This window comes from Cucurbita maxima, unplaced genomic scaffold, assembly GCF_002738345.1.
Source record: "Cucurbita maxima cultivar Rimu unplaced genomic scaffold, Cmax_1.0 Cma_Scf00011, whole genome shotgun sequence".
NCBI lineage: Eukaryota > Viridiplantae > Streptophyta > Magnoliopsida > Cucurbitales > Cucurbitaceae > Cucurbita > Cucurbita maxima.
The window spans coordinates 81,553-100,661 of NW_019272027.1; the positions used below are offsets into that span (position 1 = coordinate 81,553).

At 36.8% G+C, this 19,109-nt stretch overlaps 2 protein-coding genes and 1 pseudogene across 3 annotated transcripts in view; 2 read left to right on the forward strand and 1 right to left on the reverse strand.

Moving 5' to 3' along the window:
- Positions 1–25: 25 nt before the first annotated feature.
- Positions 26–2,587, reverse strand: LOC111486362 (annotated as a pseudogene).
- Positions 2,588–2,620: 33 nt separating this feature from the next.
- LOC111486275 (cysteine-rich and transmembrane domain-containing protein B-like) lies at positions 2,621–3,330 on the forward strand. Of its 2 annotated transcripts, XM_023133334.1 has the most exons (3): positions 2,621–2,730; positions 2,832–3,012; positions 3,134–3,330. In XM_023133334.1, coding segments are annotated over exons 1-3 (228 nt in total). In that variant the 5' UTR covers positions 2,621–2,729; the 3' UTR covers positions 3,180–3,330. The 2 variants fall into 2 exon arrangements, with proteins under 2 accessions (XP_022989102.1, XP_022989101.1); XM_023133333.1 differs by lacking the exon at positions 2,621–2,730 and having other exon boundaries at positions 2,737–3,012.
- Positions 3,331–3,492: 162 nt separating this feature from the next.
- Positions 3,493–19,109, forward strand: part of LOC111486272 (callose synthase 7-like) — a 21,924-nt gene continuing 6,307 nt past the window's right edge. The window contains exons 1-28 of the mRNA XM_023133328.1: positions 3,493–4,464; positions 5,316–5,416; positions 6,439–6,551; positions 6,644–6,731; positions 6,818–6,928; positions 7,025–7,183; positions 7,694–7,783; positions 7,896–7,987; positions 8,283–8,406; positions 9,934–10,068; positions 10,154–10,230; positions 10,308–10,395; positions 10,587–10,709; positions 10,792–10,909; positions 11,075–11,406; positions 11,566–11,618; positions 11,881–11,941; positions 13,494–13,575; positions 13,658–13,707; positions 13,835–13,921; positions 16,809–16,913; positions 17,250–17,344; positions 17,432–17,513; positions 17,632–17,795; positions 17,941–18,067; positions 18,257–18,354; positions 18,458–18,557; positions 18,650–18,801. Coding sequence (XP_022989096.1) covers positions 4,254–4,464; positions 5,316–5,416; positions 6,439–6,551; positions 6,644–6,731; positions 6,818–6,928; positions 7,025–7,183; positions 7,694–7,783; positions 7,896–7,987; positions 8,283–8,406; positions 9,934–10,068; positions 10,154–10,230; positions 10,308–10,395; positions 10,587–10,709; positions 10,792–10,909; positions 11,075–11,406; positions 11,566–11,618; positions 11,881–11,941; positions 13,494–13,575; positions 13,658–13,707; positions 13,835–13,921; positions 16,809–16,913; positions 17,250–17,344; positions 17,432–17,513; positions 17,632–17,795; positions 17,941–18,067; positions 18,257–18,354; positions 18,458–18,557; positions 18,650–18,801 — 3,218 coding nt within the window. The 5' untranslated portion in view covers positions 3,493–4,253. The remainder of the gene's footprint in view (positions 4,465–5,315; positions 5,417–6,438; positions 6,552–6,643; positions 6,732–6,817; positions 6,929–7,024; positions 7,184–7,693; positions 7,784–7,895; positions 7,988–8,282; positions 8,407–9,933; positions 10,069–10,153; positions 10,231–10,307; positions 10,396–10,586; positions 10,710–10,791; positions 10,910–11,074; positions 11,407–11,565; positions 11,619–11,880; positions 11,942–13,493; positions 13,576–13,657; positions 13,708–13,834; positions 13,922–16,808; positions 16,914–17,249; positions 17,345–17,431; positions 17,514–17,631; positions 17,796–17,940; positions 18,068–18,256; positions 18,355–18,457; positions 18,558–18,649; positions 18,802–19,109) is intronic.

Sequence of the window (19,109 nt, forward strand, 5' to 3'; positions counted from 1 at the left end):
ACAACGGGGGATGGGATTCCTTTTCTTTGGACCTACAATATTCAATGCATGTTGCCCCCACGGTGTCGTTTTCCACTTCTTTTAGACATATATAAAACAAGCTTGGGCTCCCATTATTGCCGCTGCCTCCCTCCCGCTTATTCCCATCTTATCAACCAACGCCTTTCTGTTCAAATCCTTTTCTTTCCGCCTCTTGAATTTCCCCATTACATAAAATAAAAATAAAACTAAAGAGGACAGAGGTGTTGATATCAAAAGTATCTTAGTTAAAGAGGAGACATGTCTACATGTACACTGGCGTTGTTTGAGGATTTACAGATGGGGCATACGTGCACCCATGACCCACACCCACTACATAGGCACAGATGCCTGCACGGCAATATCACCACACTCGCTTCCTCTTTCCCGCACCTTCTGCACGACCTCTTCCTCCTCCTCCCGTTATGCTTATTATTCTTATTATTCTTATTATTCTCCACCACGCGCCACTCTCCTTCCCCCTCCCCCTCGTTGCTCCCGCAGCTGGACTGCGCCTCCTCCACCACCAATGCCCTCCCTCCATCCTCCATTCCCTGCTTCTGCTTTCGATCTTCCTTTACTTTACACGCGACTTCTTCTAGATTCCTTCTTAACGTATTCACCGCATCTTCGTTCGTCTGTGCCATGTCGCGCCATACTTCATTCTCTATACATAAACATTTCACTCTTTCCTCTAATGCCCAATTTAATTCCCCCATCTTTTCCATCTCTTCCTCCTTCGCTTTTAGCCTCTTCATCACACTCACTTCCATCGCTTCCATTATCCTCCTCGCATCACTATTCCGTTTCTCCTCCACTTCCGACCTCACCTTCTCCAACTGTTCCCATATGTAACCAAAGCCCACATCAATTCCAAATCCGGGTGAAGGGAGTTTAATTAATTAAATAATTGAATGTTGATCAACTGGACTTACGTGTTGGGAGATTATACGGTCCATGTCGAGTTGCTGCTGCTGGATCTGGGGGGAGATGTCTTCGCCAAGAAACGAGAAAGTTCCACAAGACTTGGGATAGGAGGCGAAAGGGTGGTTCCTATTCATACATTCTCTAGAGCGCTTTCTTGGCAGAGGGAGTTCCGAATTCATGGTCGCTGAGGCTACAGTTTTGGGGGAAACTGAATCGACGATCACGGAATGGTAGTTCCCGAGAGTAATGGAAGACCAAATGAAATCAATGGGGAAAATTGTAAATATTCGCATCTCCTTCCATCGGAATCGGAAATACTCTGCAAATCCATCACTCCCATCGTCAGAATCACATCCAAAAACTATAAGAACTGGAAAACAAAACCGCATATATGAATACCTGTTTCCTCCTATTAGTTGAGGATGGAAGAGATTAAGATGGCGAGCTTCAACAGCCACGAGAGAAAAGAAATGTTGCTGTTGTTGCTGTTGTGTTGAAAATCCTGTTGCAAAACAGAGGAGTCTTCGATTCTTATGCCAATGGGAAGTGTTGGTGGGAGTTAGGGAGAGTGAGAATAATGGGGAAAATTGGAGGGGGGACGTGCAAATGAAATCAAGGAAAGCAAGCCGTATGGGGTGGGACGTGGGGTTGCCTATTTTTGAACTAGGTTGGGTTACCTGCTTAGTATTTCAACTAAGGGAGGGTGTAATTTAGTGGAATAGGCAGGGGTATTTTAGTAGTTTCGGATGGGGCTATCTTAGCCCTGCTTTCAAGGCAACTTCAAAATAATCGAGAGGGAAGTTGGTTGGTTGGTTGGTTTGATTGAGTTAAAATAAGTCACAGCGTATGAATACGCCACGTAGCAAACGGACAGTGGAGGTAGAGACGAGGCCGCCACGTAGGCCCACCAAAACTACAAAACACCTTTTTTTGTTTTTTTGTCTCAGTTGGAGCTGGGCCCACGGAGACACGTGGGAAGTGCCAGCGTAGCAGTATAGGAGGGGTCAGAGGTCGTTGAGGGTACGGCGTACCCGGGTGGTGTGTTTGGCAGCATATTAAAAGTTTGGTATGGCGGAGAGCGTGATTGATGCTGCTCCCACGTGAGACCGCTAAAATTTTCATTTTCAATTTCATGCCATCTTTGCATATATTGTATATTTAAATATGGTACAAAGTTCATAAAATAAAATCATATTCTAATACTCTACAACGTCCCTTTGGACTCTTGTGCCTCACAAAACTATTCCTTTTTTCCTGAGTTGGGATAACGCCAAAACGCTTGTTTCAGCCTCCAAATTGCCTAAATAGTCCCTCCACTTCTAGATCTGCACCTAGCAAAGCTTTCAAATTTTAAAAACAACTCAACTCTTTATAATTAATTTAAAATAGTGGAGCTACTGTATTTGAGGCCCAAAATTTCTTCATTCAACCCAAGCCCGTGAGGCCCATATCTGAAAACCAAACTCCATTGGACCCAAGATGTTATGCATTATTCTTCTTGAGTAGAACAAATATAGATATACGGAAACTTCCAGAGTAGAAATATTTGAATTACAAGTCAAATACGCGGTTGATGATATCAAACTCAAATTCTTCTTGGTGAAGCGAACAAACCGACCTTTCGCCTCATTTCAATTTCCATGCACCTTCTCTTTTCCCACCATATTTATTAATATATAAACCTCCATGGATTCTTCATAAACTCGCATTCCAATTGAAATCCCTCCATCATTTCTCTACAATTCTCTAACTTTTCGTTGTTTATCTGCCATCAACAAATTCCCAGTAAGTTGAAGCTGCCACCCACTGATTTCATTTTCAATTACTACTTCTGCAGTTTATGTATATTAAACAGAGTGGTTGTTTATTTTTTAAATCTGTTGCAGTGGCCTATCCAGCGCCGCCTCCGTCGTATCCGGCGGTGGAGGAAGTGAAAGAGTCGAATTCGGGGCCTTATGTTGCAGCGCCGCCGCCTGTTGGGTATCCGGTGAGAGATGGTCCACAGTACCCGCACCAAACTTTTACGCCACAAACTCAATCCAAGGGGGATGGGTTTTGGAAAGGATGGTCAGTCTCCTCTCCTTCTAAAATATTTCGAACCTGCGTTTTAAATTCCCTTAAATTATGAGTTTTACAAGTATATATACAGAAATGATTATTGACAAAACTTATGGCTGTGTGCTTGTAGCGTTGCTGCGTTGTGTTGCTGCTGGGTGTTGGACTGTGTCTTCTGAGAATGCTGCCTACTTTGGTTACTGCTTTAGACTGGAGCGATTCACATTTGTTGTTTTATTATTATTATTACTATTACTATTACTATTATTATTATGCCCTTCCTTTTTGTATTTCTGGTATATACTAACTACCTTGTCTTATTTATCATTATTCGATTCACATTTCTTTTGTTAATAAATAAATTTTGCTTTATATTTTGTTTATAAAATAATACTTTTATGGTACAATAATAAATTATCAAAATTAAAAAAATTTATATGAGTACATTATTGAAATCTTTAACTATTGAACTAAAAAAAGAAAAAGAAAAAAAAAAAAAGAGTGTGTGATTTGAATCTGTTGATAGTTAAAAGTATTAGAATAGTGAGAGGAATATAAGACAGTTAAAAAGTGGAAGAGAAGGAGGGATGAAAAATCAACCGTTTTACAATCTCCTTTTTGGTGCAATTCTGAAGTCCTATAAGTTCATCCTCTCCACTGTGGTTTGGTTGGCAGAAAAAAGAAAAGCAGTGAGAAAGCAAGCCAAAAGCTTTGTCTTGCGTCTTCCCACCTGAAAAAAGCGAGGCTCAGAAGAGTGCTTTATAGATTCATAGAGACAGACGACACAAAAATTACTCTCCACAAAGCAGTGTAGCTGTCACCTTTGTTAATGCAGAAATTTAATTAAAAAAGCAAAAGCAAAAGCCAAAGCCAAAGCCAAAGCACCCATTCCCAATCCCATTCGACACCCACACTCCACGCCCTCTGCATTCTACCTTTTTCACCTTCAATTCCTTATCAAACTCCAAAGCAACTCCAACTCAATCATCCCACTCACTATTCCAATTCTTTTCTTTCTCCCTGAGCAATCCAAAAGCTCCTCCTTCCTCCTTCCAACTGCCCCACCTCACACTCAAAGCATCTTCCTTCTTCTCTGCTGCTACTACTACTACCTACATAAACATGCTCCTCCCCACTTTCTTCCCCATTTCCTCTACTTTTCACATACGGACACCAACACCCTGTTTCCTTCCCTTACCCAATCCCTCACCCCCCAACAGTTTCCAGATTGTTGAGACTTTCCAACCCAACTCATGGCCAGCTCCAGTGGGAGCAAGAACGAGGTGGGCCCGCCCCGTTCCTTGTCTCGCCGGATTACCCGAATGCCCACTCGGATGGTTGAGCTGCCCGAGGATAATTCCGGCATTGACAGCGAGCTCGTCCCTTCGTCCCTCGCGTCCATTGCCCCCATTCTCCGCGTCGCCAACGAGATTGAGACCGAAAATCCCAGAGTCGCCTATCTCTGTAATCACTCCAACTCATATAATTTTAACTATAATACTTTTATTTAATCTACGCCATTTTCTTCTGCTCTTTATTACGTACTAGTAACTGCCTCAAATCATCAATCATGATATACTTTTACTTTTTTGCGTGATTTTTTTTTTTTACCGTACCGAAAGCCCAAATAGAAAGAGGTTACAACGGCAATCATTTTCATGTCTAGAGTGATAGTCAATTGAGAGGCAGGGATGGTTTGTCTTTGCCACCACCATTCCTTACTCTCTCTATGATTTAGTAATTGTGGCAAGCCAAGCTTGGAACTGCTCCGTCACTTGAATTGGATGGACTTCAATAATGGTTTATGTAATCTCTAGAACACAATAATGTGGCGTCATTGAATTATATTGGGATACATAACACGACTTCTTCTTTCATGCAACCAACCAAACCATTGAGTTTGCAAGCGACTTCATGTAATGTGAAATTATCTTCATATATGTTTAATTTTCCTCTTTCTCAATTTAGCCCCCCTTTCCTTAATGATATGAGTGGAAGGACCCGCATCTCATGAACTAGAGAACTTTTTAGGGAGTATGCTGAATGGATACTGAAAATTTTCATCTATCAACTTCCTTCTGCCTTTAACTTTTACCTCTATCCTTCACTGGTAGGTGATATACTTGAAAAAGTTTCCTCTGCGTAACTTGTAGTTCTGTAGGTGCAGTAAAAGAAAAATTACAGCTGGATCATGTTATGAGTGTGACCATGTTACCAACCGGATGTTGCAGAGATTTCTTATTTTCTTTTTGCACTGTTGTTTAGCTCCTAAAACCACAATTGAACTCTGTATTCCTTGTTACTATAATTTGTAGGCCGCTTCCATGCATTTGAGAAGGCTCATAAAATGGATCCAACATCAAGTGGACGTGGTGTCCGGCAATTCAAGACCTATTTGTTACACAGACTTGAAAGGGTATACCTTTTAATATCATAGTGTTTCTAGATATGGTCGCAAAGTGAACTTCAATCGGCTCAAGATAATTACTTTCTAGATTTGGTAAAAAAGTTAGCTTTTAATAGGTTCAACTTTATTACTTAAAGCATTAAACAGTCTGCATTCAGATTATTATTATTATTTAACTTAAAGAATATGAAGAATAGACATTTTAGTTTGGGCAATGTGTTTGTGTCACATGTCAAACACTCCTAACTTTATTGGCACAATAGATATATGCTAGACACTAGTTGAGTAAGTTGAATATGAGTACAACACTTTTTTGGATACATGTTAACATTGGCCAAGGACACGTGATTGAGACTCATGCCAAGCACTATTAGATATATGATGTATTCGAACTTTTATGTATTTGTTTACTCTTAAAAAAGTGGACAAAAAATAGGTATATAGAACAAAATAATAAATAGTGGGAGTGAGGTATATTAATTTCCTCTTCTTTTGAGGACAAAAATACATAAGCTTGTTAAATTAAAATTTTCTTATGATAGAAAAATAATATATTTAAAAATGATATACTCTAATAAACGTCTCCTTTTCATGTCTATGTTCATATCCATGTGTCATTCAAGTTAATCGCTTAAACCATTAATTTGTCTATTTAGAGTCCTTTTCACTACAAACTTTCATAGCCTCACAAATTTAAATTCTATACAAAACATCACATTTATATGTTGGTCAAAAGTTTCCTTCATAACTTTTCCTCCTCTTCCCTGCTATTGTTTCATCTTTCAGAACCATGATGTTTGAACATCATCAAGCATCTGTTTAAATTATGCTTAATTTTTTAAGAAGCTTTTAAAGATATACATAATGTATTTTTTTTTTCCCAAGGTGGAATGTGCAATAAGCACCTTAAATTTCTACTTTTTGAATGATAAGATTTTTGCAACATTTGGATAAAATGCTTCATCTATATAATATTTTGTTGATTTAAGGCATGGATCAAAGTGCTCAAAGAAAATGTATACTTGTTACAGGAAGAAACTGAAACACACCCAATCCTTGAAAGACATGATGTTCAAGAAATTCAGGCCTTTTACCAGAGATTCTATAAGCACAATATCGAAGGAGGAGAGTATACCAAACGACCGTGAGTTTTGTTTCTCATCTTTCATATGCCACAGTCTTGGTTTGCATGCTGCTTACACCTTTTGTTCTCCTTTGATTCTTGAATTCCTGAAGGGAAGAGATGGCTAAGATGTATCAGATAGCGACTGTACTATATGAAGTGCTACAGACAGTGGTACCTTCTTCAAAAATTGACGTAGAGGTATGAGTCTTCAAACTTTCAATGCAAGAAATAATTTAATTCCTCGAACAAAAACATGAAATAATTTGTCTAATTTGTCATTACAGACAGAGCAATATGCCAAGGAGGTTCAAAGGAAAAAAGAGCAGCATAAACATTATAACATTCTCCCCTTGTTTGCGATGGCGGTTAAACCAGCTATCATGGAACTTCCGGAGGTTAACAGAAGTCTAAATGATACTATATTTGCGTTAGTTCACTACTTAACCTCTTAATTTTAGTGCCCTATACTTACTTTCATCAGTATTGTATAGATTGAAGCAGCAATTGAAGCATTACAGAAGGTGAGCAATCTTCCTATGCCCCAAATTCATTCAACCGGCAACCCCGATGAAAATCCGCCAGCACCAACGGAGAGGGTGAAACCTATAAATGATATACTTGATTGGTTATCCTCTATTTTTGGGTTTCAGGTAACTTGTCTTTTGGAGACTCTAGTTACAATGGAATTTGTTTTAGTGTTACTGGTAGTTGCTTCTGGAGTTTAGCTGGCTCTAATCCCAATATCATTGGAGGGTGTTTAGGGTTTCTTTGATATTTGATGGAGTATTGAGACTTGGTTTCTTATAGCTCGTGGAATTGTGAATTTGTCAAATTCCAATCCCTATACATCCAATCATCTGCTAATTTGATCTAGTGCTGCTCACTGCTTTTTATCGTGTATTTCGTTCTTTCTGTTATTCATGCCAATAAGGATTAGAAGTTTTCATTGTTGGGATGTGTCCGTGATATTTGAGATTGGTGTTTTTTCTTCTCATAAAAAAGAAAATCGTGCTTTCTATTGGATTAATTTTCTCAAGGGTTAAAATACTTCTAGATTTATTACATCCAACTTTAGCGAGTCTAGTTGTGATACCGTATGAATATGGTAAAAAGGAAGATAAGATCTGCTAACTGCTAGCATGTCTTCTTTGGATATGAAGAAAGGAAATGTAGCAAACCAGAGGGAACACTTAATTCTGCTCCTTGCAAATATTGATATAAGGAATAAGAAGCCACAAGTTCCTAAACAGGTAATTTGTTTTGCAGTTGAGAACTATCTATACTATTCCGTTTAAATGTGATCTCAAATTTCTATTAGAATTCATGTGCTGCATCTCATGTTAATATTTTGTGTTTATGCAGCTAAAAAGTGGCACTGTACAGCAACTGAGTGAAAAAATCTTTAAGAACTATATTTCGTGGTGTAACTATCTTCGTTGGAAGCCAAATCTTGGGTATATCTTATTACCATGAATATTGCTACCATTAGTTAATGTCTTGGAATTTTATTAAATTCCATTGATGCTGTCATCTGTGTTCTATATTGTTACATTGACATGCACACAACTTATAAATGCCTTTATTTAAGCATATCTTATACATTATTATATATAATCTATGTAGAACTCATCGTGCTATTTTAATATTTGAGGGCTATTACCAAGGGCATGATTTTTAACATTCGGATTTTCTCCTGGTTGTCACCAACCCCTTGCGGCTTATGTATACATGGTTTATTTCGTCCTTCAGGTTTCCTCATGAAAGTGACCGACAACAGTTGCAGCTTATTTATATTGGACTTCATCTTCTTATCTGGGGTGAAGCTTCAAATATTCGCTTCATGCCTGAATGTCTATGCTACATTTTCCACAATGTATGTATGTTTTCTTATTACATTGTTCTGCCCATATAATGTCTTGAAATTTTTTTATTGTTCTCAAACGCTCGGTGCACTTGATGCCATTAAAATATCATATAAAATTGTTGTTTCCATTGCAATTATTTATTAGCACCATGTTGACCTGATCATGAATACTTTTCCTGAAATTTAGGTCACAATATATGACTAATATGAAATATTGCATGAAAGACGAGACAAGGTAATTGTACAGGGTGGAGACTGGATTTAATTCATCCAATTGTACTTCTAATTATACAATTATATGCATTGGAGGCAGCAAGTGATGAATCCATGAGATCTAGGTAGATGCTAGCAAGTTAAGGGCGTTGGAGTTGAATGATAATTTTAGAAGCATGCCAAGGAACAGGAGGGGGGCCGTGGGGCAGTGGGTGAAACCTAGTTAGTTGTAAAGTGTAACAGATTGATGGGCAAGGGTACAATTACGTGTTGAATTAAGGGAATATGTGAAAGTGAGAGATCCACCAAGATTGGGTAGGGGATACAATTTAGATTTGAGTCAGGAAAAGAAGGGAAGATTCAAAGTTCTTACAAAAAGTTAGCTTGCTCTTCATTGTTGGTTTAAGCCAATTAGACTAGGATCAGATTCATATCATACTTCAATGTAAGGGCAGAACTTATTTGAAGGTGGATTTTGCAAGGCTTTTGAACCTCAGCGGGAATAAATTAAATTCTCACAAGACGTACACTTGGTTCTAGTTTACATTATTTCCAAGAATCAACTTACCGATATCGACTATTGTAGGACTATTCATCTGAACTAAGTAAGTTTAGTAATTATTGACAAGATGATAGTCTGCAGTTTCGTGATCAAACCATATAAAGCAATTTTTGGCAGGAATAGCAGAATATTCCCAAAATGTTTACAAGGAACCCTAATTCCTTTGGAATAATATTTCTTCCGTTGCTTATCTTGGAGCTTTTCTTCAAAATGTGTTTGTAATTATCCCTTGATCTATATCAACTCCAATGGGAGTACTTTTTCGTAGGCTTCAAGAATTTCCTACTTCTTATAAGAAGATATCATGGGAATAATTTCCAATAAAATAAGTTCAGTTTGGTGATGATGTAATGCAGTTCTAATTTACGCAGCATTTTGTTAGGCATATGATTGCGAAATTTTTGTGAGATAATACGAATCATGTAAACAGATTGGATGCTTAGGGTTTTATTTTGTTTTTTTTCTGTGTCTATGTGGCTTATTATGATCCCATACTACTCAGAGTGTGAGTACATTTCCTTTGTATTTATCACTTTCAATGAGAATCATGAAATTTAATTTGATTTGATCTAATTAATTTACATTCTTGGAACAGTATTTGATCTTTATTGTGGACAAATTGTTAAGTTACGGCACATTACTTTCAAATGGTTACATTCTAAATTGTGACCTTTTTTAATTTATATAATTTTTTTTTAAAACTCTGAACATATTGTTGTTTAAGAATGCTCAATCTTACTCTTGTTTCTTCAATATGTAAGATGGCCAACGTTGTCTATGGGATTCTGTATAGCAATGTCCATCCTGTCGGTGGAGAATCGTTTCAGACAGAAATATGTGATGATGAATCGTTTTTGAGGGAAGTAATAACTCCAATTTACCAAGTTCTTCTGATGGTAATTACATCTTTTATTTGATCAGTTTACCCGTTCCCTAATTTTCACAAGGATTGATCTAAGAATTGATTGCTTGGTACAACAGGAAGCTAAGAGAAACAAAGGAGGCAAGGCTAGCCATTCTACCTGGCGGAACTATGATGATCTCAATGAGTATTTTTGGTATGCTTCACCAAGAAGTAAATTCATGTTGAACTTTTGATAATATTAATTGATTTTTTTTTTTTTTGTTGATCTAGGTCTGAAAAATGTTTGAACCTTGGATGGCCTATGAACCCTAAATCAGATTTTTTTAGACATTCAGATTCTGTACAACCTGCAAATGCGGTCTCTCTCTCACACATGCTCTTCTTTCTTTGTGCTAGTTGATTTATACATTGTTCTCTTTGTGGCAGATTAATCCAGCTGTAAAGTTTCTTCATAAAAATTGAGCGTTATTGTCTTGCACATGCTTGTCTTATGCTATACATTGGTTTGCATAATTTTTTAACATTTATGAAACTGTATTTGAATTTTAGAATCCTAACCTAGTAGCTGCTGGAAAGAGGAAGCCTAAAACAAATTTTGTTGAAGTCCGTACCTTTTTGCATCTTTATAGAAGCTTTGACAGAATGTGGATATTCCTTATCTTGGCATACCAGGTTTTATCGACTTTTTGGCTTTCTTTTCTTTCATCACCTTTTCTCATGGAACACAATATCATCTATAACTTAATGATTTCAGGCTATGGTAATAATTGCCTGGAGTCCTGGTGGATCTCTTCTAGCAGTTTTTGATGCCGATGTCTTCAAAAGTGTTTTGAGCATTTTCATTACTGCTGCCATTCTTAATTTTGTGAGAGGTATGACATCAATCACGATTAATTCTATTTCATATAGTTTTTCAGAATGTGGTACACAAAGTTGCAGATCCTGTGAAGCTTTCTGTTGATGACCGTCAAATATTATCTTAGCTAATGATTTTAAGTTTATGGCAATTTTCATCATGATGTATGCTTTTTCTGCAGCTACTCTGGATATAATTCTAAGTTGGATTGCATGGAGGAGCTTGAAGTTTACTCAAATACTACGTTATCTTCTAAAGTTTATAGTGGCAGCAGCATGGGTCGTGGTTTTGCCTATTGCATATTTTAATACCATGCAAAATCCCACTGGACTCGTGAAATTTTTCAGTAATTGGGCTGCGGACTGGCAGAACCAGTCATTTTATAATTATGCTGTTGCAGTATATATGATACCAAATATATTGTCTTGCTTAGTATTTTTGCTTCCACCTTTGAGGAAAAAGATGGAGCGTTCAAATTGGCGAATTATCACATTTCTAATGTGGTGGGCTCAGGTAAGTACGTTTAACATTCATTACTTTTGACTGAAGTGCTTGTTGCTGGTTGTTTAGATGCTTTATATTTTGAGTTTGGCTCTCGTTTCGTTTTTCATCACATGTTCTAGGTTCAGTTCTCTTTAGTCTCATCAGATGTTTGGTTTGGCCATACTGCAGCCTAAACTTTATGTAGGAAGAGGCATGCATGAAGACATGTTCTCATTGCTGAAGTAAGCATAGCTTTATATTTATTTATTCCTTCTCTCAATTTAATGCTGCTACAGTAGAGGCAAGTACCAACCTAATGCTGCTACAGTTCTAGCATTGCAAACAACTGTGGCTCAGCTACCATTTTAGCTTTTATTTGAAATTTCTTTATTGTCTGCATAGGATCTCATGCGACAGAACTTTTTGGTTACGCGAGTGTTCTGCATTGCTGCCTTTTCCTGTTTTCGTTCTCCCTTACTGTTGATAAAACTTTCTTGGGTTCAGGTATTCACTGTTTTGGATTCTGCTGCTAATCAGTAAGCTAGCATTCAGCTACTATGTGGAGGTGATTCTTCTTATCAACCAATAATTTGACTGTAGTACCTTACAGTACTCATAAATGCTATTCATCTAAGTTCATAATAATCATTTTCTTTTGTACTTAAAAGGGAATATTTGTAAAATATCTGCAAGGTGATTCAATTTATGATGTGATCGAACAAAAGGAATGTTTTAGAGAAAATTGTTTTCTAGGAAAATAGAAAATGAAATGAAATAGTTTATATTCGTACTCAACCACCCGGTCATATCTATTGGTTAAAGAAGGGCCAATGTAAATAATAAAGGGCTTAAAGGAGGAAATAGGTTCACGCTATGGTGACCACCTACTCAAGATTCCTTTAGTTTCTTTAGGAACCAAATATAGTAGCAGCATTAAATTGAGGGAAGTTTTGTCCAGAAATTTTGAGCCTATGTACATTGCATAAATAAATGGGTTTGTGATTCATTGTTTTTCTTGCCTATTGTGCACCAACTTGGAAATAGAGTATGTAGGACATTTTATTATTATTATTATTTTTAGATTTTCACTTGTGCTCATGGATTTATCCACTATTTTTCATAGGAAAACTTCACCTTTTTAGGATGATTTCCTTTCTATATTGTCTTTGCTAGCGTGTGGTTCATTACTTCTACTTTTTCTCCTATGTCCATCATAAAATTTTTCGGAGAGAAGACTTCATCAACGCTAGGAAGCCATTTCAATGAGTTTACTTCTTTAGACAATACAATCGGGGCAAGGTCGATCCTTTAGGTTCCTACCAACCTTCAAATCCCATAGTTTGCTGACATCATCCCTATGTGTACTTTTTCCATCACCCACTCTATGGCAAATGCACTTGGTGATGAGATTTTGGTATTTTTTATGTACATCCATGGCCCCTTTGCTGAAGATAGAGGGGGTCAATTTGTACATGATGTAGGACTATATTTAGACTTTATAAGTTTTCTCCACTAGGCGGGATAAAATCTCCATATTCATTTTGGGATTCGAAAATAGACCAAGTCCTCCCTTGTCTGCTGGGAGGTTTATGATATTCCATTGGACAAGATGTGAGCCATCTTTCTATCGATAGTTTTTGAATAATCTTTTTGTATCCGTACCCACTTTTTATGCCATTTCAAACAGAAACATGTAGTTAGGGGAGAGGTTGGACAATGTGACTTGTATTAGGGTGTCTTCCACCTTCGGAAGTATAACATGATGACCATGCTGAATGTGATTGATAAATGAACCACGATGAACTTACCTAGTGGTCAATAAAGGATATGTAAATAATAAAGGGATTGGATGGAATGAGTTTGAGTCATGGTAATCACCTACTTAGTATATAAAATCCTCTGAATTTCTTTGGCAATTAAATGAAGTAGAGTAGTCCTTATCTCTCTCAGTCCTATTGGACTGGATACTGAACCGCTTCTTTAATACAGTAAATGCAGTAACTAAGCATGACATGACTAATACACCTCATTGTCTATACTGGAGAATTTTTTTACCATGTTTAGTGGAGACATTAATATCTTTGAGACTCTAATATTTATTATTTGCATTTGAATAGATATATCCGCTCGTTGGTCCTACAAAGTTGATTATGGGAATGCATATTGGTAATTATGAATGGCACGAGTTCTTTCCACATGGTAATATTTTATTATTGGAAGAAATATTAAACTCATTATTAAGATGCTATATCTGGTTCTAACGGTTATTTTGGAATGGTAGTGTCATATAATATTGGCGTTATTATAGCAATATGGGCTCCAATTGTCCTGGTAAGTGATGTAGAACTTCAGGAATGTATGATGACTACATTTAAGATAATTGTTCCTATTGCTACACATCATGACTTGTTGTAGTAATGTTTTATTTTGTTTTATTTATTTATTTATTGTTATGTAGGTTTATTTTATGGATGCACAAATTTGGTATGCAATATTTTCAACGATTTTTGGTGGCATTCATGGAGCCTTCAGCCATTTGGGTGAGGTTAGTGTTTAGTCTCTTTCTATCGAGTGAAAAGTTGGAATGACATGCTTTTCGAGGTTTTGAATCACAGATCGCCACGTGGCGCCACGTGGATTGAAGGTAAAAAAAGGCAGTAAAATTTTTCAATTTTGTAAGACAGGAAACACGAGGAAAATAAAGAAACTTAAACAGTAAATTGATATGAAAAGTGCTAAACATACAAAACGTGTCGGCAGAGTCAGAGACAAAACAATTTACAAAAGAACACAAGTTTCAAGAAGATGACATTAAAATAATATAAAAAACAAAGTTTCCCTGCAGCCGCATGCTCCCATCGTCGAACAACGGTTTACGATCCATCTATAAACAAAGAATAGCAAGAATGGGTATAAAAATACTTAGTAAGCACCTACTTGTAGGCTCTCATCGAAACTTCTTCTATTCAATGTTTTTTAAGCTATGTGCTTATCTAGGGTCCTAGAGTTGGCCAATTCCATGGCTTGGATTTATATCTAGCTCTCTCAGACTCTTAATGTTCATTTCTAGCCCTCTCATGCTCTTAAAGTTCATATCTAGCTATCTCAAGCTCATATCTAGTCCTCTCAAGCTCTTAAAGTTCAGCCCTCTCAGGCTCGTAAGTTTCATATACCCTACTTACTTCTATTCCAAGGGTGTAAGTTTCCCATCACGGTGTATTCAGGTTTCAGGGTGCATTTAGCCTCTTGTTTCCTAATTTCTAGGGTCCAACACGTCAACACGCTTCCTGTGCATAAGTCTGGGTGCCCTTGTATGTCTCGAGCTCTAGGGAAGTCTAACAGGTATGGAGGAGTCATCGCTCGTGATAGGTGACTTTTAATCTACCTATAACTCCATACATGCCTACTACTAAGCGATAGCTGAAAGCTCCCCTAATGGCACCTGACAATGCTCCCTATTCCTCTCCATTCCAAGCTAGAATAGTGCAAGGCCGACTCCCGACACAACTGAATCTCCCTTAGTAATACCCTCTAGTGTGTACCACGGACCCTAAGTGGGTGACGTCGCATTCCTATATGCTAAGTGAACCCTCACCAGTTGATGTGAGTTCACGATCAAGGGTTGCACCCGAACTGTCCCTACATAGACCTAGTCGACCCATGTCGTCATAATACCCTAAATATGGCTCAAGGACTCGGGGAAAGTTAGCATAGACTAAGACTCACTAACAGATCATACATATCCTCTAGGGCACATAACATATGGTCCATATGTCAATTAGGGGATATGTAGGTATTCCAACCTTCTAGCATGCTTCTAGGGCATAAATGATTAAATCATAAAATATACATATCCGCACAACATACATGCATATCAAGCAAGGTACGATAAAACATAACGTGACAAAGTCCTAACAAAACATTTAAATAAATCAGGTTACATGGTGGAAGTCCTAAACATGCATATTGAGCGAAATTGGCATAAATCCATAATTCAGGGTTTAACTAATCCATTTTCATGCTCGAATCATCCTTAAAACGTTCAAATGATTCATATGGCCAAGTCCTATCCATCCCTACAAGTATTTCTTGTTTAAAAAATCAAAGAGCAACTTACTTGGTTGCCGACTTCATGGGCTTGGTTCGAGTCTTTAGAAAATTTAAAATTTCCTATAGTTCCTCAAATATGTTCTAAATTGACCCTTGACCATACGGTCACGTGTTGAGGATTGTTGGGAGGGAGTTCCACATTGGCTAATTTAGGGAATGATCATGGGTTTATAAGCAAGGAATATGTCTCCATTGGTATGAGGCCTTTTGGGGAAACCCAAAACAAAGCCATGAAAGCTTATGCTCAAAGTGGACAACATCATACCATAATGGAGAGTCGTGGTCTTAACATGGTATCAAAGCTATGCCCTTAACTTAGCCATGTCAATAGAATCCTCAAATGTCAAACAAAGAAGTTGAGAGCCTTGAAGGTGTAGTCAAAAGTGACTTAAGTGTCGAGCAAAGGGTGTACTTTGTTTGAGGACTCCAGAGAAGGAGTCGAGCCTCGATTAAGGGGAGGCTGTTAGAGGGCTCCATAGGTCTCAGGGGAGGCTCTATGTTGTACTTTGTTCGAGGGGAGGATTGTTGGAAGGGAGTCTTACATTGGCTAATTTAGGGAATGATCATGGGTTTATAAGTAAGGAATACATCTCCATTGGTACGAGGACTTTTAGGGAAGCCCAAAGCAAAGCCATGAGAGCTTATGCTCAAAAAAGATAATATCATACCATTGTGGAGAGTCGTAGTTCCTAACATCATGCTGACGTGATACTGGTCCTCTGGTGACGTCACTGATCCCTCTTTTCTTTATTTTTTACTTGGTAAAAATCCGGATATTACAAAAGTATATTATTGCCCATGGTTAAGAACTAGTAAAACTATTTTGGGGGCAATATAATAAAATTGTGGTTAAATTATAAGTTCAAAACTTGAAATTTTAGGGTTGTGTCGAATAAATCTTTGAACTTTAAAACGTATCTATTAGAAACAACTTTCATGTGTCTAATATGTCATGAAACTTTCAATTTTATGTCTAATAAGTCTATGCTTTCAATTTTGTGTCTAATTGGTTATTGATCTATTCAACCTTTATAAAAATGTATGAATCTATTAAACAAAAAATTGAATTTTATGTCTTGAACAATAATCTTTCAATTTTGTGTTCAATAGGTTCATGAATTTTAAAAGAGGTTGAATATGCCTACGACATATTTATCATTTTCAAAACTCATGGACCTATACAAAAAAAGATTTAGGGACTTAACTTGTAATTTTACCTAAAATTCAACTTTCTTTTTACTCAACTGTTACAATATTTTACTATTTTACTGGGTGTATGATTTTTTTCCCTGCTATCATTTTCTAACCTCAGTATTTTTTAGATAAGGACACTTGGCATGTTGCGGTCCAGGTTTGAGGCCATTCCTTCAGCCTTCAGTGAACGACTGGTTCCATCATCAGATATGGATTCCAAGGGAAAGGACCTGGTAATGTTAGTTTTGAAGTTATTGATGTATTCTTTTGATTATGAAATTCTAATAGTATCACATATTTTCCCCTTCAACTAAATATGCAAGTCCTTGCCTTATTACAAAAATGAATGGTTCATTTTGTTTTAACTAATGGAGATAACATGATTTGGAGGTTGGATAATCGATCAAATAATACGAAATTTCAATATTTCTTATTTTAGAATCATTTCACTTGTTTATTGCTTATAAATTCTATCTAAGAAGGCAATACTTTCAACTTCTAATTAACAACTTCCAGCCATTACATAAATTATTCCTTTTGTTTATAAAATGTATACTTTTTCATCACAGGTTGAATCACGGGTAAGGAAGAATATTACCAACTTTTCTCATGTCTGGAATGAATTCATACTATCTATGCGACAAGAGGACCTGATCAGTGATAGGTCATCACCGCAATCTTACTATGAAGTTCAATTTACATAAAATTTGGAAGTTCCCAACATTTTCCTCTGACTGATACTTTCATGCAGGGATAGAGATTTACTACTGGTTCCATATTCTTCAAGTGAAGTCTCTGTAGTACAATGGCCTCCTTTCTTGCTTGCTAGTAAGGTATATAGGATCCTTGAAGACTTATGAGACAGTTGAAAGGCATGCGGTGCACAGTTGATGTTTTTGAATTGAAACTAGTTATGTTACTAACTAAACTTTTTTTCTCCAATGATGCTAGATTCCAATAGCATTGGATATGGCAAAAGACTTCAAGGGAAAGGAGGATGTTGACTTATTCAGGAAGATTAAAAGTGATGATTATATGTATTCTGCTGTAATAGAATGCTATGAGACACTCAGAGATATAGTCACTGAACTGTTGAAGGATGAAGGAGATAAGATGTAAGGAGATCATAATATTATCGCTTTATTTTAGATAGTCTTGATACCACCTTTTCTGCTAACAACTTTATTTGATTAAAAACACTTCCTTTTCCTATCCATTCTCATGATAAATTCTCATGATATTTGTTCTCTTATAAAACAGAATTGTGCGGCAGATTTGGTATGAAGTAGAAATTAGCATTCAGCAGCAAAAATTCCTAAGCAATTTCAAGATGAGTGGTCTTCCTTCACTCAGTGAGAAGCTGGAGAAATTTTTAAAGCTTCTTGTGGTATGTCTTTTGCATTCAATAAATGTTTGCAATGATGATGGTGTCTTTGATAGAACAAGAACTGTATATTAGTTTTGGGATCCCTTTTATTGTGGGCTTGTTTTTTGTATGCTCTTGTGTTCTTTCATTTGAAGTTCGGTTTCTTATAACAAACTGTACATACATTTAAGCAACTGTGTGTTTTGACAGCGTGGTGATGACAATGAAGTTGGTGGGTCACAGATAATCAATGTTCTCCAGGACATATTTGAGATTATCACGCAGGATGTCATGGTTAATGGCTCTGAGTAAGTATTTTGAAGTATAAGTATGTGTACACATTAAAACATTGTATTAGGATGAACCTCGTTTGATATTCTTGTATGTGCAACCGTTTATTTCCTATGTTAGAATTCTTGGAGCAGAAGATGGAAACTCCGATGGGAAGAAAGGGCAGAGGTTTGAGAATATTAACATACAACTTACACAAAACAAATCGTGGATAGAAAAGGTTTTCTTTGCTACCATTGAGCTTTTTTTATTTTATTTTCTTTATATATCATTTAAAAATTAGGGCTAATTTTCTATTGCATTTGTTAACAGGTTGTCAGGCTTTCTTTGCTTTTGACTGTCAAGGAATCTGCAATTAATGTACCTCAAAACTTGGAAGCCCGTCGGCGTATCACATTCTTTGCGAATTCCTTATTTATGACTATGCCTAGAGCTCCTAAAGTCCGTGACATGCTATCGTTTAGGTCCGTCAAATTAGATTTGGCTTTCATGCATTTCAATCTCCAATTTGATGACTAGTTGTTGCCTGAGACTTCCGAGAAAAAAAATGATATTTTATAGTATTTATATAATGTGCTACAACAAATAGGTACGTTCTGTTGGAAATTGATGATATTCATATCATTTGGATGGTTTATTTATATTTTTCTAAATCTTTTTGTGGTTAGGTAGGAGGAATTCTAGTTTTTCTGTTTCCTGTTGTTTTTAGTTCATACTGTCACCCACAAAAAAAAAAGAAAAAAAAAAAAAGAAAAAAAGAAAAATAAGGATA

Bases quoted from the DNA above. Each gene is read 5' to 3' on its own strand.
- LOC111486275 (XM_023133333.1), top strand. From the start codon at position 2,786: ATGTATATTAAACAGAGTGGTTGTTTATTTTTTAAATCTGTTGCAGTG. The intron at 3,013-3,133 runs GTCAGTCTCCTC...GTGTGCTTGTAG, and splicing joins GATGGGTTTTGGAAAGGATG to CGTTGCTGCGTTGTGTTGCT.